Source organism: Anguilla rostrata, chromosome 14 (assembly GCF_018555375.3).
Source record: "Anguilla rostrata isolate EN2019 chromosome 14, ASM1855537v3, whole genome shotgun sequence".
NCBI classification, from domain to species: Eukaryota; Metazoa; Chordata; class Actinopteri; order Anguilliformes; family Anguillidae; genus Anguilla; species Anguilla rostrata.
The window spans coordinates 31195496-31218830 of record NC_057946.1 but is presented as its reverse complement, the minus strand read 5'-3'; the positions used below and the strand labels follow the sequence as shown (position 1 = coordinate 31218830).

Sequence of the window (23335 nt, the reverse complement as noted above, 5' to 3'; positions counted from 1 at the left end):
TTGTTCTCTGAATTGATTTTGAGCTCAGAAGAAAATCGTGTACAGGAATATGGAATTGTGGATTTATTGCTGATTTGATTTTATGTGAATGATTTTACTTTAATTAATCTTCCACCAATATTGACTATACTGTATATTATACACATATAATATTAAATATGTTTATTTTTATTTCAATTAGCATTTATGTGCCATTGCATTTTCTGAAATGTTTTGCCAATCCTGTTAAGCACAGGAAGAACTATGATGCACATATTTGCTGAATCTTTGCCAGATGAATATTCAATACACACAATAATGTAGATTATCTGAAAAATGAAATGAAAAACTATAACAGGCATAAATACAGCAATAAATTCATTTTAAATGGCCCATGGACTGAATTTATGTGTGGTAATATTTTTTTTAGGTTTCCTCCGAATCTGTATTATATTGCTTAAATAAATTATTTCTGGGGTAGACTTGTCCTTTGCCCTTGACTGGAGCATAGCACAAATATATTTAGATTTTTTTTGTTTATTATCTCAGGACTATATATCTTAAGTGCATCAGAAAATACAGTGTAATGCGATGTATTGTACAGTGCCCTGAAGTATTTGTAAAAGTAAAATTTGCCCCCTTCCTGATTTAGGTTACTGCATATTTGCCACACTGAATTGTTTCAGATCTTTCAGACAAAATGTAATATTGGACAAAGCGGGGAAAATATTTTTTCATGGCATTATAGCTGCAAATGGCGAATGTGTGCTTGTTCTTATGGGAACATTAAAACATTTAAATTTAAATCTTAGTACAAATATTTTTCAAAAATTCTTGTGGGCATGTGAGGACCCTCTGCTTTTGGTTTTTGGTTATTTCACATTGTAATAAAAATATTGTCTTTTTTTTGCAGCAAATTAAGGATGTGCTCGTTACCCAGGAATGTGAGACTGCTAAACAAATGCATGCGGTGCACATAAATTATAGCAGTGCCTAAACATTAAATTTCTCGCTGCACATTTTAGGATGGGGCAGAAAAAACATAGACCCAGGAAAACATAGACATAGGAAAAAGGGTTAAGCGCTCGCTCTATAGCTAAACTGGTTTAAGTCAGAGATACTTTGATGAAAAGCTGTACTGTCCCCAGTTAAGTGAAAGTTTATACACGTGTCTGTGATTGGCTATTTGTGACAGAGAGGCGGGAGAATAGCACATGACGTCAGTTTCGAGTTCCTGCTTTTTAAACCGAGAAACCGAGAGAAAACACTGAACGGAGTATCGCCTGGTCAGGACACAAAAAGGTTACCGGTCTTCTGAAAAATATATGATTTTTTTCCATTCCAGATTATCGCCGTACATATGCCACTTTGTTAATAAAGTGTTTGTCTTTATGTGACATTTTAAGGCCTTGTGAGCGGCTGCTAGCTTGTTAGGTTACTCGCTAACATTAGCTAGCATTGGCTAGTGACTGTATGCAGTTTTCTGAATCTAACTTGCTAACACGTCTGTCACTGTGTAGCTAGCTAGCTAATTGTGTAATAAAATGCTGACTAAACTCTAGTTAACTAGATGCCCTAACGCTGTACAAACGTTAGTTGTTTCGCAGTAGCTTACACGAGCTAACTCACCAGCTGTCTTAACGAAAGTGCATATACATTTCCAAGTGTTAGTCCAGTGCTACACTGTGATAATTGTGGACTACGTAAATTAACACGAGAGGTTATAGAAATGTGATGTGCGTAGTTTGTAAGTTTACTGCAATTTCACATTACTGTTCCTTTACGCAGCGGTACTTAACGTTAGGCACTGGAGTAAGGACGTTAACTCGAGTTAGTGACAGATTGGCAGTTATATTCGTGCCTATTGCTTTCACAAAACAATGATGATAGTACCAGGACATTGAAACCCATAGCTTGCCAGTTGACGTTGAATGTATAGCTATGGACTATCATACTAGTTACGGTGTCACATTTTCATTATAATTCGTCGGGTAGCTATCACCTGTAGTTTAGGTAGCTGCCTAAGCCAGCTAGTATTTATCCAGGTTGACGTGTTCGCTAGATAATTATGACGAGGTTGACATAGCCCTAGATGTATTATATTGTAGTTATGTAAATGAGGTGAGTAGAGATTTACAAAAATCTGTTACTTGATTTCATCAAACGGGTTTATTTCGCTTGCAGAATAGCATGTCGCGTCCCAGCAGCGCGTCCCCTCGGCCAACCATGTCGCAGCCCAAGCAGACCGGCCCCTCTCGGGGCAAAGGACTCAAAGACATTCGCATTGACGAAGAGGTGAAGATTGCGGTCAACATTTCCTTCGAGAGATTCCAGTACAGCGAAGAAAAAGGTAGCGCACCATTTTCATGGAAATTTTTATGTGAAAATTGCAGCTCTAACTTTTCTTGTTCTATTTGATTAGACCCCTATTAATTGATATTATATTCCCGCACTGTGTATCGTACGTGCATAGTAATGAATTGGTTCCCAGTCCAGATTTTATTAATGTTTATGGGGGTGAACCATCTGGACTAAATCTCAGAAAATAAACCTTTGTGGTTAAGACAAGGGATGTGCAATTGTGCATGAGCAAATCATAATCTTTTGAGTGTATAAAAAAAGTGCATTCATTTTTTTAAAATTGAAAGTTATTTTATTTTTTACAGAACTGGAGTTTCCTTCTTCCTTGACGAGCACAGAAAGGGCCTTCATTCATCGGATGGCCCAGTCCTTAGGCTACATCTCCAAGAGTCGAGGGTGAGTGAGCACTATTAACCACACTGTACCTTAACCACAATACAATGTGTTACATTTCCTTTACTTTACAGTTAACCAATTAAAGAGCCAATAAGTCTTAGGGCTGTGGTCAGTTGCATTTTAATACAGGAAATTAATTGAAATTCAATGTGTTAATTTGAAAGAAAATGCATTAAATTTCAGTGCATTCACTGAATTGAAATGGAATTGACCACAACTCTGATAAAACTGGATTTACACACTGTGTGGCTAAAACTGGATTTACACACTGCCTGGTTAAATCTGGATTTGCACACTGAGTAGTTTCACACAGTAGTTTTACCGGATTTACGCCGTGCGTGGGTTTCCCGGGCAGGAAAGGAACGAGGCGATTCCTCACCATATGGAAGAAGGACGGCACAGAGACAGCCCAGTCCGTGATGACCTTTAACCTTTCCCACAATGCCAAGCACGTGGTCCGCAGCCTGCTGCAGAGGTTCCCCATCACCAACAAGGAGCGCACGGACCTGATGCCCCGCACCGAGCGGGGCCTGTCCCTGGCCCTGGAGTCGGGTGAGTTTGGGTACGGGCGGACGGGCATCATGTGGTCTTCCCACAAGTTACGACGTCGGGAGTTTGCATAGCCTCTCACGCTTAAGCTTTGCTTATCTTCAGCAGTCCGGTAAGAGAAGCCATCATGGTGGCATGACTGCTGGCAGACAGTGTATCGATTTCCTAAATTCAGGCTGGGTAGCTGAGTAACCTCTGATTCCACATTAACAGGAATCCAGTCAGATATAATGAGTGAAGGGTACCCTCTACTGGCTGAAATAAGTTCTGCATGCGGTGCTGAATTCTGCAAAGAACAGCCAGCAGATTTTAAACAGGACTGAATTGAAAATAAACCTCAATGACACAAGGAAGTGCTGTGAAAAATCTCCACCTGTTTGGCCCACAGGCTGCAGAGAGGTGCTTAAAACTCGCTCTAACACAGAAACAGTCTCCCACCAAACTGTAGCAGTGGAATAGAGCAGAGAAGAGCGTTTTTAAAAGGGTGCGTTTCCAGGGTAACCTCCCTGCGTTTCGGCGCTCTGCTCCCCCCCCCCCCAGACAGCTGCCAGGATAAGAACCGGACGAGCGGGAGGCTGAACAACGGCATTCCGCAGGTGCCCCAGCGCAGGGGCCCGTCCGAGCTGGACGCCTTCCGCCGCTCTCTGCCCGTCTACGAGCGGCAGGACGAGATCGTGCGCATCATCCAGGAGAACCGCGTGGTGCTGGTGGTGGGGGAGACGGGCTCCGGGAAGACCACGCAGGTGAGACCGCTGTCCTCTCCGCGGCGGACTTACGGCACAGACCGGCCCACCGTTCGGCCGAGAGCCGCCGTCTGTGGCTCGCTCTTTTTGTGGGATATTAAAACGAATTTTTTTGGATTGCATGATGCCACCGAGTACTCCCACAGTGTCTGGATTGCTTGGCTATTGTCTCTTTGTTCTGGTTTGTGCCTCAAGAACCATTTTTTGCACTACTTTTGTTCTTTACAAATTGCTATAATCGGTTATTTTATGCACTAGTATTGTCACTTACACTAGCTCCCAGCTCCAGAGAGTCCAAATTGCATAAAACATTAATTTGTGCTGCTTTTTATTTATTTCTTAACACAATTGTTTTGCGATGTTCGACATCTCTTGAGATATTTGTGGAAATAGGTCATATGGGATAAGTAATTTTTATTAGCTTCCATAGTGATTTTACTGGTTTCCATGGTGATTTTATTGGTTTCCATGGTGATTTACTGGTTTGGATGACACAGAACACCAGTGTTACGCAGTCACAGGCTGTGAAAAGTGTGTATTTTTTTGGGGGTGAGTTTGTAGGGTGACGGTTTTCCCCCTCTCTCCCCAGATTCCCCAGTTTCTCCTGGACGACTGCAGCCGGACCGGGAGCCCCTGCCGGATCTTCTGCACGCAGCCGCGCAGGCTGGCCGCCATCGCCGTGGCAGAGCGCGTGGCTGCTGAGCGCGGGGAGAATGTGGGCCAGACCATCGGCTACCAGATCCGGCTGGAGAGCAGGCACGCCCTTCCGCCACCGAGTTCCCTGCTGCCGAGATCCCCACTGCTTTTCCCCGCTGCCGAGTTCCCCGCTGCTTTTCCCCGCTGCTTTTCCCTGCTGCCGAGTTCCCCGCTGCTTTTCCCCGCTGCTTTTCCCTGCTGCCGAGTTCCCCGCTGCTTTTCCCCACTGCTTTCCCTGCTGCCGAGTTTCTCTGCTGCTTTTCCCCGCGGCTTTTCTCCGCTTTAGTCGTTTATTAAATGTGTTAGGATTCGGGGCCTTGGGTTTTTTTTAATTAAAATGTGGTTTTTACCGGTTTGCCCCTCAGAGTTTCCCCCAAAACGCTGCTGACGTTCTGCACCTGCGGGGTCCTGCTGCGGACGCTGATGGCGGGGGACGCCACGCTGTCCACCGTCACACACGTCATCGTGGTGAGCAGCTGGGCCAGCACTTCCTGTGGGCGGAGTCACACGGGCGGAGTCTGCTATGCTGCAGGGCACTGTCTCCAAAACGCGTTTGAGAGCAGGAACCTTGATGTAGATTCAGTCATAATGAGGACGTTAGGAGGATATTAGACAGTTTCATAAGCTTGTATTTCATGAGCTCATACCTTAACATGAAAAACAAACTGAAACAAAATGTCTCTGGGTGCTGTGTCTAGAGAACATATGATGGAAAAGTTGAAACTCACACTCAAGGAATCACTATATACTCTTCAGTTATTATATTTAAAAGTGACAGATTGACATTTTTTCAGATTTGCTTTGCACGTGATGAGGTGAGCACGGGAACCTCAGGCAGAAGCAGTGCTGCTGCTCTCAGAGGCGCTATGCATTATGGGTCGTGATTGTGACGTCACGCGTGTTCTCGGTTCCCTTCAGGACGAGGTCCACGAGAGGGACGGCTTGTGCGACTTCCTCCTGACGAAGATGAGGGACCTGCTGCAGAAGATGCCGTCGCTGAAGGTGATCCTGTCCAGCGCTGCCCTCGACGTCGAACTCTTCGTCCGCTACTTCGGCTCCTGCCCCGTCATCCACAGTGAGTGCTGTTTACGCAGCTTAAGCTCCGCCCCCTTCGCCACGCAGAATGGAGCGCAGTTAGTCCAGCTTGAAAGTTGCTTGGGAACTTCATAACGTGTTTTTCATCCTGAAAGAATCCTTCTTTTAAACATTATTTTAAATCTTGACTGTAATGAATTTGGCCTTCAGAATTAGAAAGGTGAGGTGGGGGGGGGGGGTCAGTTCCAATTCTGTAAATTCAAGTGATTAATTTCAATTCCGTTCATTTGTTGAAAGAAATCTCAGTCAAACAGTTGGCAATTCTTGAACTAAATTCCAGTTCGCATTTTCAGTTGCTTTTCCCAGGAGAATCAAGCTAATTTCTTTCGTTTGCTTTATACTCGCATTAAAAAAACTTGTTTTGTATTCTGAAAATAACTAATTTGGCCGTTAAAGTTAAGTTTGATCAATTCTATAATTTATTATTCAGATATGCTATATGGATTTGGCTAATCACAGACAGCTGCTTTAATAACCAGGCTACAGATGTTTGAATAAGCCACTCATTGCTAGTGTTTTTTTTACTTCACTTTTCAGTTAAAGGAAGGCCATTTGAAGTAAAGGAAGTTTTTCTGGAAGACATTTTACGGACAACCGGCTACACCAACAAGGACATGATTAAATACAGGAAGGAGATGCAAAAAGGTGATTGACGGCATCGGCCTTGCGCGTTTCCCGCCTTTATATTCCCACTGCCAGGCCAGTGATGGTAAATAATGTGATGGAAGGCTTGGTTTGGTGGGGAGGCCTTCGCTAACTGTCGCGGTGTTGTCTCCGGCCGCGGTCCAGAGGAGAAGCAGCAGACGTCGCTGACGGAGTGGTGTCGGGTGCGAGACGGCGGCTCCCGGCAGGAGCCGCGGCGGGAGAGGACGGGCGTCCGAGCGCTCGAGGAGAACGACCTGCTGGACGACGGCGCCGACAGCGTTTTCGGCCAGCTGGTAACCGGGCAACCCGGGGTCTCCAGCGCTTCCCGCAAAACTTAGCTGTGTACTGGAGGGCTGTCTTAAACAGGGGTTAAAATAAATATTCTGATGCTTTGAAGATGAAGATTTTTTTCTGATTCACCAGATAATTATGCCACGGTGTTTCACTGGAGTGTTTTACTCTGAATCCCTGTGAATCACTGAAGTGTTGTACTTGCTAATCTCTGTGTCTCTGCAGAGTGAGAAAGACGTGGCCTCACTGGACCCCTGGCTGCTGAAGGAAATGGACGCCTGCATCTCTGACGTGTTTCTCAGTCAGGACGCCGACGCCTTCGTGCAGCTCTTCAACCTCATCCTCAGCGAGAACGTCAGTGGTAAGGCGCTTTTACCAGGGCTCTCACGCAGCGCTAAATTTGTTTAAAAAATATTTTTGAAACCCGCCAGGGCAGACAAGTGGCTGAGCAAATGCTGCACTGTCCACATCAATACGACCACTCATTAACTGTGATGGCTATCAGTCTCTGAGACAACAGCAGATGTTCTAAAGTTCTGTCGTTAACATCGAACAAAATCCCCCTTTGATTGTGCTCACTTGTCCCCCCCTCCGATTCTACTCTCCCCTCTGACCCCCCCCATCCCCCCCTCTCTGATTCTGCTCTCCCCTCTGACCCCCCCATCCCCCCCCCGATTCTGCTCTCTCCTCTGACCCCTTGATTTGCTCCTCCCCCGATTCTCTCTCCCTCTGACCCCCACCCCCTCTCTGATTCTGCTCTCCCCTCTGACCCCCCCCATCCCCCCTCTGATTCTGCTCTCCCCTCTGCCCCCCTCATCCCCCCCTCTCTGATTCTGCTGGCTCCTCTGACCCCCCCACAGTGGACTACAGGCACAGCGAGACCAGCGCCACCCCACTGATGGTGGCGGCGGGGCGGGGCTTCCTGGGGCCCATGGAGCAGCTCCTCAGCATGGGCGCCAGCGTCAACATGAAGGCCTCCAACGGCTGGTGAGCGGCTCCCCCGACCTCCCCGAACGTTTTTTAAACGCTCATTCATCAGGGAGAGGCCGTGGGACAGAACGACCCGTTCTGCTGCTTTTCAGCCCAGGATGGGTTCGTCCATCACCTGTTCTCCCAAATGAGGCTGATCCTTCCTTAAATCTAACGAGTAGCGTTTGACCAGCCAGCGCGCGTGTCCGCCTGTCTGTCTCTGACTGCTTGTGTCTGTGCGGCAGGACGGCGCTGGACTGGGCCAAGCACTTCAACCAGGCCGAGGCGGTGGACCTGCTGGAGTCCTACATGTAAGAGCGACAGACCGCACGCCACGCATGTACACGCACGCACGCCACGCACGCACACGCTACGCTACGCACGCACACGCACGCACGCACACGCAGACCAGCGGAGCTGTGCTCCGCGCTGCAAATCCGAGCGTCTTCCGAGCGGGAACGCGGTTTTCTGAGCTGGGCGGGAGGAACTGGCGCTCGGGTCTAATGATTGACATCTGATAGCTGCCATTGCGCATTAGTGTTAATGTCGGGTGGGGCTCGCTAGGGCCCGTGTGTCACTGGAACCTTCTAGACCAGCGGCGGAGGAGGAGCAGGCAGGCCAGCGGTCTGAGGCGCTGGTGTGAGGCTGTAGGCCCCGCCCAGCTGGGCTGTGTGTGGACGTGCAGCGCGCTGCAGTGAGCGAACACGCAGGGCACCGGTGCGTTTGAACGAGCCCATGATGAAAGACCCCCCCCTCCCCTGGCCCCGCCCCCCTGTGCTTCCAGCTCCTCCCTGGAGGCGGGGAAACTGGACGAGTCGTCGCTGGTGCAGGCGTCCTCGGCCAGCCTGAGCTCGGAGGACCAGGAGCTGCTCAAGGTCTACCACCACAGCTTCGACGACGAGAAGGTGGACCTGGACCTCATCATGCACCTCCTCGCCAACATCTGCCAGAGCTCCGACGAAGGTGCGCTGCCGCCCGCTTCCTCTAGGGGGAGCACTCCCTGCTTACCCACCCGCTGTGCCAGCGCCAGCTAGGTTAAAGTCACTGTACAGTCACTTCATAGTGCAGCACAATAGCTTTCCTGCTTTTTAACACCTGGTGTTAGTGTGAGGTTAATAAGGGCGATTACTGAGGTTTCAGGGAAAAGGAATCATTTAATCAGGGAAAACACTGTTAGATATACATGTGCATACATTTTTCAGCTGCCTGTAGGTGAGGGTACTTATAATAAAACTGAAGGTCTTAGCAAAATAAATGAAGTCACTGTTAGGCTGTACCCTTACAGTCCATAGTTTGAAGTTTTGGAAACTGCGGTGATGCGATCGTATAGGGTCCATCTCACTTTTTATGTACGTGCTGTATAGCAAAAGAGCCAAAATGGCTGACGGTGTCTGCTGATGCCGTGGTTTTGTTTAATTGCTCAAAATTTTTCTTTTGCTCCAATTCAGGCGCAGTTTTGATCTTCTTGCCGGGATACGATGAGATAGTGGGGCTCAGAGACCGCATTCTGTACGACGACAAACGCTTCGCAGATCACTCTCACAGGTAAGAACACCGATCAGGGCGCCCAACTGGGGGGAACCACATGCCCCACAGCCCGGGTATTTACGTCATCTCAAGTTAGTCAGTTCAAGGAAATAATCTGATTGAGAGGCCCCTGGAAAATTGTGTGCCTTTTTTTTTTTTTTAAATCTGAGAATTAAATTTCAGTTGGTTCCCTGAATTGGCCGAGTTGAAATTAGACTGGTCCTGTCCATGTGCCAAGTGTTTGGTCGCCATGTCCTGAATTTCTGTACTTCTTTATGCGTTACAATAACCTGTCTGTTACTTCTGCTACGTGCTGCTTGCAGCGAAGAAGACGCAGCGATGTTGCTGCAGTGTAACCCTCATGCTCTCCGCACGGATACGAGCGTCTGCTACGTTAATGTAATGTAAAGGCTAGCAGAGTAAAAGCTGTTTTTCCCACCGTGCGCAGGAACTGCCGCCGTGGGCTATGCATGGCAAATTGTGGTCACTCACTCACTCACTCACGCACGACCTTTGAGGGACGTTTTGTGGGACGCATGCGCAGGTGGTGGCGGCTAAAACGTGAGCGCGGAAGTGAGTTGCGCCGCTGCTCGTTTTTTCAGGTACCAGGTCTTCACGCTTCACTCCAACATGCAGACGTCCGACCAGAAGAAGGTGCTGAAGGCCTCTCCCGCCGGCCTTCGCAAAATAGTGAGTCTCAGCGTTCGGAAGAGCGATGTTTCCGGAAAACGCCACAACCCGGCCGGCACTGAAACCTGCTCTCTCGCTCTCTTCTTTTTTTCCTCCTCTTCCTCTCTCCACCTCAGATACTCTCCACCAATATCGCGGAGACGAGCATCACCGTGAACGACGTTGTCTTCGTCATCGACTCCGGCAAAGTCAAGGAGGTAGTTTACCGAAACTTACACGTGCCTCAGTTCGCTCGCGCAAGTGAAGGGGGAGTGATCGTTCTTCCCCGTGTGTTTCTCTGCGCAGAAGTCCTTCGACGCGCTGAACCATGTGACCATGCTGAAGATGGTGTGGATATCAAAGGCCAGCGCCCTCCAGAGGAAGGGAAGGTAATAACCACTTCACTGGACCTTTTACATGCGTTCTACCGTTTTCCCGCGGTTGCTATGGGAAACAAAACTGTAATCCAAAGAGGATGTGCTGCCTGGATCACAACATTGTGGAAAGACGTCATCACGGCAGTGTCACTCTTAAATGTGTATAGGTGCTTGGTGTTTTATGATGCTGTAACTGATTGGAAAGTAGAGGTCACACGGTCAGATCGGGTGATGTGATTGGCCGCTGTGTTCCAGGGCTGGGCGCTGCAGGCCTGGGATTTGTTTCCACCTCTTCAGCCGGCTGAGGTTCAACAACATGCTGGAGTACCAAGTCCCTCAGCTACTGCGTATGCCTCTACAGGTACAGACATAGATAAACACACTCACACACACCTACACACACACACACAACATGCTGGAGTACCAAGTCCCTCAGCTACTGCGTATGCCTCTACAGGTACAGACATAGATAAACACACTCACACACACAACATGCTGGAGTACCAAGTCCCTCAGCTACTGCGTATGCCTCTACAGGTACAGACATAGATAAACACACACACACACACCTACACACACACACACAACATGCTGGAGTACCAAGTCCCTCAGCTACTGCGTATGCCTCTACAGGTACACACATAGATAAACACACTCACACACACCTACACACACACACACAACATGCTGGAGTACCAAGTCCCTCAGCTACTGCGTATGCCTCTACAGGTACAGACATAGATAAACACACTCACACACACCTACACACACACACACAACATGCTGGAGTACCAAGTCCCTCAGCTACTGCGTATGCCTCTACAGGTACAGACATAGATAAACACACTCACACACACCTACACACACACACACAACATGCTGGAGTACCAGTCCCTCAGCTACTGCGTATGCCTCTACAGGTACAGACATAGATAAACACACTCACACACACCTACACACACACACACAACATGCTGGAGTACCAAGTCCCTCAGCTACTGCGTATGCCTCTACAGGTACAGACATAGATAAACACACTCACACACACCTACACACACACACACAACATGCTGGAGTACCAAGTCCCTCAGCTACTGCGTATGCCTCTACAGGTACAGACATAGATAAACACACTCACACACACCTACACACACACACAAACATGTGGAGTACCAAGTCCCTCAGCTACTGCGTATGCCTCTACAGGTACAGACATAGATAAACACACTCACACACACCTACACACACACACACAACATGCTGGAGTACCAAGTCCCTCAGCTACTGCGTATGCCTCTACAGGTACAGACATAGATAAACACACTCACACCCACATGCATACATGCACGCATGTACGCACGCACACACACACAGCTTTCACACACACACACACACACACACACACAAATGAACGTATGCTCACTGACTGGCTTAACCTGCCCAGTGGCTCCCACAAAGTAACGGCAGTACCTCGTTTTACCACTAGATGGCAGAAATGCCTGGTAAAACAGCAGGCCCAGAGCACCGCATGTCCAGCTGATCTTGGCTAGGAGTGAGTGTAACACAGTGATGTCATGGTTAACTCCCCCCTTCTCCCCCCCCCCCTCCTCCCCAAAAGGAACTGTGTCTCCACACCAAGCTGCTGGCCCCCATCACCTGTCCCATCGCAGATTTCCTCTCCAGAGCACCCGAGCCTCCGCCCACGCTCATCGTCAAAAACGCCGTGCAGATGCTCAAGGTAAGCGCCTCCTCCTCTCACTCCTGCGCCTCCTCCCGCACCTCCTCCTCACAGGCAGCTGCTGACGGAGTTCAGTTCAGAAAATAAAATGTGAATGATTTTTTTTTTTTTTTTAAACCCTCATTGAACATTATGGCCACTTCAGTTTGTGGACTGAATTTCAGAATTGCCCTTTTTGAATGAAGAGAATTACATCACATTACATTACAGGCATTTGGCAGACGCGACGACGTACAACAAAGTGTATAACCGTAACCAGGGACAGGTCCGTTGAAAACCCTAGAGGGAAGTACAGTTCCAAGTGCAGGGAACAACCGCGTAGTTTAACTTGGACCCTGTAGGTTAATCTGATCAACACAAACAAAAACAGCTACAAAGCAGTCTATGCAAATAATACAAGCAATAGTTGAGTGGGCACGAGTGCAATAACTGAGAATTGCAATAGAATTGAGCTAAACGCTCTGGAGGCTGGAATACTTGGACCCTGGATTGGAGGGCAGTGGCTTTGCATCGTGGGTCAGATACTGTTGCATAACCAACACTGAACATGGAAGACGTAAAATTAGGTCACACTAGAAAGCAGCTGTGAACATGAAATGTGAACATGGTGAGGTATTAATGGCAGAATGCACTAAAAACACCTTTTTGCTCCTGAATCTGGCTTTTGGAAGGCCAGGCGGTGGGTGTAGTCCTGTCCCATCACAGAAGCCTCCGCCAGGTCGGGAGGGCGAGCGTTAGCGTGGGCGTTAGCGTGGGCATCCTCTGCGCAGCAGGCAGCCGGGCACTGCCACCCCTTCCCTCTGCAGCCCCTGCAGCAGAGCTGCAGGCAGATCGGAGCGCCCGATTGGCTGAACCCTGAGTTTGTATTCGCGCCCGTGTCCCCCCAGACCATCGACGCCATGGACCCCTGGGAGGACCTGACGGAGCTGGGCTACCACCTGGCGGACCTGCCGGTGGAGCCGCACCTGGGGAAGATGGTGCTGTGCGCGGTGGTGCTCAAGTGCCTGGACCCCATCCTGACCATCGCCTGCACGCTGGCGCACCGCGACCCCTTCGTCCTGCCCGCGCAGGCCGCGCACAGGAGGGCCTCCCTGCTCTGCAGGAAGCGCTTCACCGCCGGCACCTTCAGCGACCACATGGCCCTGCTGCGCGCCTTCCAGGTACCCAGCTGCTACTCCCCCTCATAGAGCTGCTGCTCCCTCCCCCCACAGAGCTGCTGCTCCACCCCCCCCCCACCCCCCACAGAGCTGCTCTCCCCCCCACAGAGCTGCTGCTCCACCCCCTACAGAGCTGCTGCTCCTCCCCCAGAGCTGCTGCTCCCCCCCCACAGAACACACATTTAAAAATATGCTTTATAGAAACGCATTTCACATCAAAAAATCGTTACAAAATTTATCTGTGATTATTCTGTTTCGGAAAACAATGGTGATTTAATCCTCCATAGGTGTGTATGTTCGGATGTGTGTGTGTGCGAGTGTGCGCGTGCGTGCGTGCGTGCGCGCGTGTGTGTGTTGATTAAGCTTTGTCCTATGCAGTGTAATTCCCATCTAATCATAGCGACAGGTCACTCAATTGCCTCAATTAAAATCTAATTAGCCTCTCTGAAGATAATAAGAAGGAAGAGTCAGTGATTAGCATTTTCCCTGATGTCTGTGTGAATGTTTGTTTGTTATTGATCTGGAACATGCAAAATCATTCAGAACGCTCAATAAACACTAATTAAAGCGCCATGTATGCCTTTGACCTAAAACCTAAACTAGAATACTAACTTGGTATTCATCGTATTGCATTGCCGTTTTGTGATGTATATTATATTTTACATTAATCTGTTTTATTGGTGTGATCTTTTGTTGCTCACAACTTTTTTTTGTTGTGAAATGAGCTGTCGTCTGATAATTTTCCCCCTTTGCATATATCAGTCTGATTAATTCTTTGTGTTGTAGCATTCAAAATTATGTTTCAAAGCATAGCTGGCAATTGATTTCATGAATTAAAGGGATAGTCCACCTCCTGGAGTTATGAAAGTTGAAGGATATTTTATATGCATTTAGATACATGTTTCTGACAAACTGTTGGGTTTACACTGGCTGGTGCTGGGTTATTCACAGGTGTGAGGAAAATACACTTCATGTAACTTCAGAGCAGCTTGTACAGATATATAATGCCTCCAGAGGTTGTACATGGGTTTTTTAACCAAATTAGTCATTGTTATTATTTTAAAAATTTTGATTGGTACTATTTCTATGGTGCATACAACCTGAGACCTCTGGCTCAAGGACAGAAGTACCAGCACTACATGAAAACTGCGATTTTTTCATATCATTTCAATTTTGGTGTAACGATATGAAAATGAACTGAAATGACTCCAGAAAGTGACATATTGATTTAAAATAAAGTTCTTTTGTTTCGTAGACTTTAGAAAAATGCCATTCTTCGTGTCACATCACACTCTTGTGATGTGGAGACCAGTGGAACTGTCAAACGACTGAATTTAAGAAGTCACTAAATCTCAGAAACTGGAGAAAAAATCACTTCAGGATTCCCCATTCAGCAGTCAGTCCCTTTTATCATGGTCCCACGAACATTCAAATGTTCACCCCTCGTGCTCATTGTAGTGCACCATATTTGAGGTTACTAAGAGTATGCAACTCTATCAAGAATTTTTCTCTTGGATTAATTCGTCCGTAGTGGCAAAGCAGTACCGCTGAAGGCTTCGAGGAATTCTGTCTCAGCGCATGGAGTCTCTCGATGAGACCCAGCTCTGGGACAACTGCAGCTTGTGTATCACCTGCACCTGTTCCCTCTGACCTTGGTGAGTACACCTGCACCTGCCTCCATCTGACATTGAGACCCTGCCACGTCTCATCGACATAGGTGAGCACCCTTTGCTCTCTTGCCTGGTGAGCATCACTTCCTGTCTCCATCGGCCATAGTGAACTCGTACTGCTCTCGTTTCATCGAGCAGTGACTCAGTCCCTGCTCCTGTTTCTCATGAGCCACAGAGACTCATTTCTGTGCTCATCTCCTTGCTGTCTCATCTCATCACTGATCCTGCCCCCCCCACCCCTACACATTGAGCTGTAGGCAAGGCCTTCCTCTGCTCTCTGTCCCGTCTGAGCCATAAGAGAGCCCAGCTTTTCCTGAACTCTTCTCACTTCTCTACTACATCATCCTTCAAATAGTCCTTTATTCCATCTCGCATCTGGACCTGGGCCAAATAATATATGACTAACCATGAAGACATCAGAAATATTCCCTGCAGGTCACTGACAGTTTAAAAGAAACATCTATTTTTCAACATATTCAGACCACATCTCTTTCGGATTGATGCTGTAGGTTGAAACGGTTCATTACTCTCGGGCATCTGCATCCTGCGAGTCAGTATTTCAAGGCTTCGACCAGGTCTGGTATTCCGCAGTCTTTCACTAACTCACATAATCCAGCTAGTCCTTTTTCACAGTACCCTCTCGACTGTAGGAGATGAAGGGCGGTTGTTAATCCGACATCTGATTGGTCGCAGGTTTTGTGCGAGCGAGGGGCGGGGGAGACATCCGGGACGTGAACCTGAACTCGGAGAACTGGGCGGTGGTGAAGGCCGCCCTGGTGGCCGGCATGTACCCCAACCTGATCCACGTGGACCGGGACATGGGCTGCCTCGCCGGGCCCAAGGAGAAGAAGGTCCGCTTCCACCCCACCTCCGTGCTCAGCCAGCCCCACTACAAGAAGGTGAGCCCACCTAGCTCAGGTAATCACCTGGCTCAGGTATTCATCTGGCATACACCTGGCTCAGGTATTCATCTGGCATACACCTGGCTCAGGTATACACTTGGCTTGGGTATTCACCTGGCTCAGGTATTCACCCAGATCGGGTATTCACCTGGCTCAGGTATTCACCTGGCTCAGGTATTCATCTGGCATACACCATGGTTCCAGGTATCACTGGCTCGATGGGTATTCACCTGGCGGGTTTACACGGCTCAGGGATCACCAATGGGTATCACCTGGCGATTCACGAGGTATTCACCTGGCTCAGGTATTCACTGGTTCCCCGTCGGGTATTCACCTGGCTCAGGTATTCACTGGCTCAGGTATTCACCCAGATCGGGTATTCACCTGGCTTGGGTATTCACCTGGCTCAGGTATTCACCCAGATCGGGTATTCACCTGGCTCAGGTATTCACCCAGATCAGGTATTCACCTGGCTCAGGTATTCACCCAGATCGGGTATTCACCTGACTCAGGTATTCACCTGGCTTGGGTATCACCCTAACCCTAACCCAAACCGTGGGCCGTGTGTAACCCAAACATTATCCAGCGCTGAATTTTGAAACTTGGCAGTAGGTGTCACCTGAAGAGTTACCTTATGCCTGAATGCAAGTAAAACTGAACCTGCTGAAGGAGAAAGGGGGAGGTAAGCGGGTTAATTCAGGCTGGTTTGGCGTTCGGATTACTCCAGATCCCCCCGGCTAACGGCCAGGCCGCCGCGGTGCAGTCGCTGCCCACGGAGTGGCTGATCTACGACGAGATGACCAGGGCTCACCGGATCGCCAGCATACGCTGCTGCTCGTCCGTCACCCCCTTCACTGTGGCCGTTTTCGGGGGGTGCGCCAAACTGCCCAGCACCGCCCTGCAGGAGCCTGCCATCCAGAAGGGTAACCCCCCCACACCGCATCACCTTAGAATAAAGCACATTAGATTACATCACATTGTGTTACTTCACGTCACATTACATGACATTACATGAGATCACATTACTTGCCATTACATTGCATTGCAGTAATAAACACTGACAGCAGGTGGTGCTGTAAATAATAAACGGTTTGCGTCTGCACAGCTGACCCGCTGAACGAGAGCAGCGACAGCGAGGCGGAGGACCGGTCCCTGTCCCAGCGCTCTCAGATGAACATCGACGAATGGCTGCACTTCAGACTGGAGCGAGAGGTACGAGGTGCTTCGCTCTTTAGCTCACGCGTCTGTCTCACGAAGGGAGCGTTTACCTCTTCACTAAGGCTAGTGAACTGACCTGTCTGTATTCCCGCTTAAATAAAGGGTTATCAGCACACAAGCTGCAGACTTATCCCACGAAGAACACTTGAATTCTCCCAAGAGAAGAGATGTGTTTTAGCGTGCTGGGTGGGGTGTTTTAGTGTACTGGGTGTTTTAGCATGCTGGGTGTTTTAGCAGTGCTGGGTGTTTCAGCGTGCTGGGTGTTTTAGCGGTGCTTGGTGTTTCAGCGTGCTGGGTGTTTTAGCGTGCTGGGTGTTTTAGCGGTGCTGGGTGTTTTAGCAGTACTGGGTGTTTTAGCGTGCTGGGTGTTTTAGCGGTGCTGGGTGTTTTAGCAGTACTGGGTGTTTTAGCGTGCTGGGTGTTTTAGCAGTACTGGGTGTTTTAGCGGTACTGGGTGTTTTAGCAGTACTGGGTGTTTTAGCGTGCTGGGTTTTTTAGCGGTGCTGGGTGTTTTAGCAGTACTGGGTGTTTCAGCGTGCTGGGTGTTTTAGTGGTGCTGGGTGTTTCAGCGTGCTGGGTGTTTTAGTGGTGCTGGGTGTTTCAGCGTGCTGGGTGTTTTAGCGGTGCTTGGTGTTTCAGCGTGCTGGGTGTTTTAGCGGTGCTGGGTGTTTTAGCAGTACTGGGTGTTTTAGCGGTGCTGGGTGTTTTAGCGTGCTGGGTGTTTCAGCGTGCTGGGTGTTTTAGCAGTGCTGGGTGTTTTAGCGTGCTGGGTGTTTTAGCGGTGCTGGGTGTTTTAGCAGTACTGGGTGTTTTAGCGGTGCTTGGTGTTTCAGCGGTGCTTGGTGTTTCAGCATGCTGGGTGTTTTAGCGGTGCTTGGTGTTTCAGCGTGCTGGGTGTTTTAGCGGTACTGGGTTTTTAGCGTGCTGGGTGTTTTAGCAGTACTGGGTGTTTTAGCGTGCTGGGTATTTTATCAGTACTGTGTGATTTAGCGGTGCTGGGTTTTTTACTGTGTGTACGTTCCGCAGACGGCCAGCCTGGTCTTCCAGCTGAGGCAGAAGTGGCACTGGCTGTTCCTCCGGCGGATCCGCGCCCCCTCCAAACCCTGGTCGCAGGTGGACGAGGCCACCATGCGGGCGCTGGTGACGGTCCTGACCGCCGAGGAGCAGGAGGCGGGGCTGCAGCAGCCCGCCGGCATCGGGCAGAGGCCCCGCCCCATGTCCTCCGAGGACCCGCCCCCCCAGCCCTCCTCCTGGAGGACCGCCAACTGCCGCAAGAGCTGCGCCGACCCCGAGCTGGCCGAGGAGCACCCCGCCCTGATGGACAGGTGAGGGTGGGCGGGGCCTTCGGGGTTCAGCCCCTCTAATGTAGGGGTCCCTGACCCTGGCTCTGGAGAGCCACAGGGCCTGCTGGTTTCCATGTCCCATAGAAGTGCTTTGTTTTAACTTTGCTAGTCAGGTCAGATGTTTAATCTAGTGTAGCAAGGAGATACAAGGAGCATTTCCCCTCCTGTCTAGCAGGGGGCTCAGCTGTCAATCACAGCAGCTGATGACACAGCAAGCCTACCTCACCCATCTTTGGATATTTTGTTATAATCTTCACATTCGCAGAAAGTACCTGACCACAGTGTAACTGATGCTTCTCACTCCAGTTACACAAGCCTTCCAGAGCTGATATTACAGGGTTCTGTCTGCAGATAGTCTTGTTTTTAGTTATCTTTTAAGCTGTGAATTTGCCTGAAGCCTTGTCCTGCGCCCCCCTCACCCCCCTTTCTCGGGGGCTCCAGGTCCCTGAGGCTCTCGCCCTCCCCAGCTGTCCCGCAGCCCAAACTGAACAGGGAGAGGGGGCCCCTGCACCCCAAACTACCAGGCGACGACCGCTCGGACCAGCTGTCCATCAGATCCAGCGACAGCAACAGCACCAGCGCCAGCCCCTCCCCGCCTTCTTCTGGGAAGGTATGGAGCATTGGCTCCTCCCTCTGCATTTCATTGGCTACCGCCTCCCTCTGTTTTTCATTGCCTAGCTCCTCTCTCTGCTTTTCATTGTTAGCTCCTCCTCCTGCTTTTCATTGGTTAGCGCCTCCCTCTGTTTTTCTGTTGGTTAGTGCAGCTCTACTTCTCATTGGCTCATTTCTCCTGTAAGTATTTCTCTTTTCAGCGTAATAAATGAGCTAACGAACAGTGTGTGTGTGGGCGTGCGTGTGTGTGTGTGTGTGTGTGCTCGTGCATGGGTGTGTGTGTGGGCGTGCATGGGTGTGTGTGTGTGGGCATGCATGGGTGTGTGTGTGTGGGCGTGCATGGGTGTGTGTGTGTGGGCGTGCATGGGTGTGTGTGTGTGTGGGCGTGCATGGGTGTGTGTGTGTGTGTGTGTGTGTGTGTGTGTGTGTGTGTGTGTGTGTGTGTGTGTGTGTGTGTGGCTTGATGGTGTGTGTGTGTGTGTGTGTGTGTGTGTGTGCACGTGGCGTGATGGGTGTGTGTGCGTGTGTGGTGTGTGTGTGTGTGTGTGGTGTGTGTGTGTGTGTGTGTGTGTGTGTGTGTGTGGTGTGGTGTGTGTGTGTGTGTGTGTGTGTGTGTGCGTGTGTTCGCGCAGTGCTCCAAGTCCCCGTCGCCGCGGCACCACGGGCCGGTGCGCTACTTCATCATGAAGAGCAGCAGCCTGCGCAACATCGAGATCTCGCAGCAGAAGGGCATCTGGTCGACCACGCCCGGCAGCGAGCTCAAGCTCAACCGCGCCTTCCAGGAGAGCGCCAGCGTCTTCCTCATCTTCTCCGTCAAGGGCTCCGGCCACTTCCAGGTACGGAACCGCCCGCCAGGGTGTCTGGAAGAGGAACCCAGGGTGTCGGGGTGGGGGGGACCCAGTGTGTCGGGGTGGGGAGGACCCAGGGTGTCCGGTGGGAGCGGGGGCCCAGGTGTCTGGAAGGGGACCCAGTGTGTCGGGGTGGGGAGGACCCAGGGTGTCCGGTGGGAGCGGGGGGGCCCAGGGTGTCTGGAAGGGGGACCCAGGGTGTCGGGGTGGGGAGGACCCAGGGTGTCCGGTGGGAGCGGGGGTGTGGGGGTGGCCTCGGGTGTCTGTGTGTAACGCGGGGACCCCCTTGCTCTCAGGGCTACGCCAGGATGTGCTCGGACATCGGGCCGGAGCAGTGCCAGGACTGGGGCTTCACCGGGCTGGGGGGGGTCTTCAGGGTGGACTGGATCCACAAGGAGAGCCTGCCCTTCCAGTTCACCCACCAGCTCTGCAACCCCTGGAACGACAACAAGAAGGTCCAGATCAGCAGAGACGGACAGGTCAGCGTCTCTGAGAAACAAACACCGCTCCTTTTCCTCTTTTTATTAAAGAAAAGCCTGGCTGCCGTTGGGCTGTCAGTTTCCTGGTTTAGCATGAATGCCCTGCTGATTAGGAAAAGCTTGTTGAGGTAACTTCCCTGTCTGGAAGCTGTGGAATTCAATCTGAACCAGCAGACTCGAGATGCGAGGGGTGGGATTTGTGAGACTGTGTGCTAAATGGATGTGATCTGGAGAGCCGGGCTGACGGGCTCTGCTGTGTCACGGCTGGGTGTTTTTCTGTCTAACCATAACTGCAGTCCCTCAGCTCAAGCTGCTAACTGCTGTTAATTTGATTCTTACTTAACATTTGTGGCAGGTGAAAAATTCAAAGACAGAGCAAATGACAACAAGCCAAACCTGCTTTGTGCAGCCAAGTTATGGAGGAACTAAGACATTTAAGACTGTTCCTGACCGATCATGACCAATCATAGCTGCTCCTCACCAATCATAACTGCTCCTGACCAATCATAGATGCTCCTCACCAATCATAACTCCTCCTGACCTCTCCTGACCAATCATAGCTGCTCCTCACCAATCATAACTCCTCCAGACCTCTTCTGACCAATCATAGATGCTCCTCACCAATCATAACTCCTCCTGACCTCTCCTGACCAATCATAGCTGCTCCTCACCAATCATAACTCCTCCTGACCTCTCCTGACCAATCATAGCTGCTCCTCACCAATCATAACTCCTCCAGACCTCTTCTGACCAATCATAGATGCTCCTCACCAATCATAACTCCTCCTGACCTCTCCTGACCAATCATAGATGCTCCTCACCAATCATAACTCCTCCTGACCTCTCCTGACCAATCATAGCTGCTCCTCACCAATCATAACTCCTCCTGACCTCTCCTGACCAATCATAGCTGCTCCTCACCAATCATAACTGCTCCTGACCAATCAAAATGCCCCCTGACCGCTGCTGACCTGAATGCTCCTGACCAATCATAGCTGCTCCTCTGCTCTTGCAGGAGTTGGAGCCCCAGGCTGGAGGCCAGCTGCTGCAGCTCTGGGACCGTCTGTCTGGGAAGCAGCAGGAGGTACAGAGAGACTCTCACACACACACACACACGCATGCACACCCACAGACACTTTGCTAAATGTTCCGTTTTTGAGGTGAGGGTGGGGAGGGGGGGTTTGTCAGCTAGTGAAAGGGGTTCATTCTGCAGTGCCATTCTACCACCACCCCCCCGCCCCCGCCCCATTATGGACCACCACTCTTTAAACATTGTACTTTATAACCCTTTACACACACACACACGCACACACACACACACGCACACACACACACACACGCACACGTGCTCTCGTAGCCATGGAGGCTGAAGTAACCCTGCGCACATCCGCTCTTCTCTGTTGCCCTGTAGGCTGACGCTCTTCCGTCGGGATCAAGGCCATGAAGACGCACTTTCAAAGCAAAGACCACACGGCGTTATCCGCCCACTCAGAACCGACTGGAGGGCAGTGCATAGTCTACACTGACTGCACACAGTATGTAGCTGTTGATTTACTGGGCATAGAATCAGAGTGTGGGAGGGGTTTGGTAGTTGAATGTGCTTAATTATCTGTTGGTTGTCATTTCCAGTCGCACTTTATCAGACTGAACCATGTGCATCTATTCAGATGTTTCATTTTGGTGTTTTGCGCACGGGAACACGAGTCGATTTTGTCTATGTTTTCAAGGAGTGGTGTGTGTGTGGGTTTTTATTTGTGTACGTGTGCGCGTGTGTGTGCGTGCAAAGGTACTTGAATTTTCAAATTGGTTTTTTTTTTCCTTAAAATTTGTTCATGAAGTTCACAATTCTGTAAGTTCGTACTCGTTTTCACGATTTATCCTTCAGGGCAGACGATATTGTTTTGCCATTGAAACTGAACCTCTGCTAACCGATGTGATGTGTATAATGTGACGTGTAATTTTACCGGAACGTTCTGGGACGATATGTACTACGAAACACAGAATGCAGAAGTGAAGAACGCCACTACGTTGTAAAAAGTTTGACGCGAGGGAGGCTTCGGCCTGTCTCAGCTGGGTAACGGGTTTCAGGGGCCCTACGATGACACCGCACGGTAGCCCTGTGTGGGGTCCCTTGTCTGTTTTCGGTATCGAGGGTAACGGAACGACCTGCATCGGGGCATGAAATGCTCAAAGTTTCCCTCCAATGGCTGGTGATGTAGAGGAGGAGTCCCCCCCCAGCCCTGGGTCCTGGAGAGCCACAGGGTCCGTTTAGACCCGTTAGCTCTGCCTGGTGCGCCAGACTACCCGTTACATTACCGACTGATTCAGCAGAGTGAGGAAGTGATAAGGCACTCCGGCACCCTTGGCATCATTAAGAGAGCACGGCGTAGCAGCACACAATCTGCTGGCTCCCCTTTTCATCTCTGAAATCAACCAGCAGTTTAAGCCCAGACAGAGCAGCTAATGAGTTCCGTATGTAACCAGCTGATAAGTGCTGAGTGACCATAGAAATCATCCCACCCTGGGGTCCTCCAGTCCCAGGAGGGGGTCGTTCCTGATGTACTACAAAATTAAGTTTGGGTTCCCCTGGGTGGGGGGGTGGGGGGGCTTTGTACTGTGGTTGCCTGGGAAAAGACGTTGGACTGAAAAAATGTGAACAGCCCACCAACCTTGGAACATGGAGTACAATGGAACAAAGCAAGGGACCACAGATCTTCAGCAAATAAAACCACAGAAGTTGAGAACCATAGATATCCTGTCATGGACTTGCTCTTTTTTTACCTGCTCTGTAATCTGCAGACTGTTCATTTTTTTCTGTGGATGTTTCCATTTACATTTAAGCCGACCATAAATACAAAATGCTGCGTGTAACTACTTTAATCCTGTTGGGGGCGATTACGTTCTCATGCGTCCCGTTTCATTTTACTACGTTTCTTTCGATGTTTACATGGAACAGTAAGTTTTACATTTTTTGATGATCTGCTGAAGGGATAAATCTTAGTGTTAAATTACCTAAATAAAATACAGTCAAGCGCTTAACTCTCGTAAATTCACTTTGTGGTTCTCCCGTG

The 23335-nt window shown here is 49.8% G+C and overlaps 1 protein-coding gene across 1 annotated transcript; it reads left to right on the top strand.

The window, feature by feature from the left end:
- The first annotated feature begins 1138 nt into the window (after positions 1-1138).
- ythdc2 (YTH domain containing 2) lies at positions 1139-23303 on the top strand. The gene is made up of 30 exons (XM_064308953.1): positions 1139-1281; positions 2164-2329; positions 2646-2736; positions 3092-3288; positions 3826-4028; positions 4618-4784; positions 5090-5192; positions 5643-5799; positions 6357-6464; positions 6609-6757; positions 6981-7116; positions 7616-7742; positions 7970-8035; positions 8509-8687; positions 9173-9269; positions 9854-9941; positions 10058-10138; positions 10227-10309; positions 10553-10658; positions 11916-12035; positions 12923-13220; positions 15556-15761; positions 16492-16687; positions 16870-16976; positions 18009-18307; positions 18767-18935; positions 19570-19773; positions 20082-20264; positions 21280-21348; positions 21676-23303. Exons 2-30 carry the CDS (start codon positions 2170-2172, stop codon positions 21706-21708), a joined length of 4182 nt encoding a protein of 1393 aa, XP_064165023.1. The 5' UTR covers positions 1139-1281; positions 2164-2169; the 3' UTR covers positions 21709-23303.
- The last annotated feature ends 32 nt before the right edge of the window (positions 23304-23335 follow it).

What these genes read in the sequence shown, in the direction of transcription:
- ythdc2 (XM_064308953.1), top strand. Translation starts at nt 2,170, where the DNA reads ATGTCGCGTCCCAGCAGCGCGTCCCCTCGGCCAACCATGTCGCAGCCC. An exon ending in AGGGCTCCGGCCACTTCCAG is followed by an intron (nt 19,774 to 20,081) that starts GTACGGAACCGC and finishes CCTTGCTCTCAG; the next exon opens with GGCTACGCCAGGATGTGCTC. An exon ending in TGTCTGGGAAGCAGCAGGAG is followed by an intron (nt 21,349 to 21,675) that starts GTACAGAGAGAC and finishes GTTGCCCTGTAG; the next exon opens with GCTGACGCTCTTCCGTCGGG.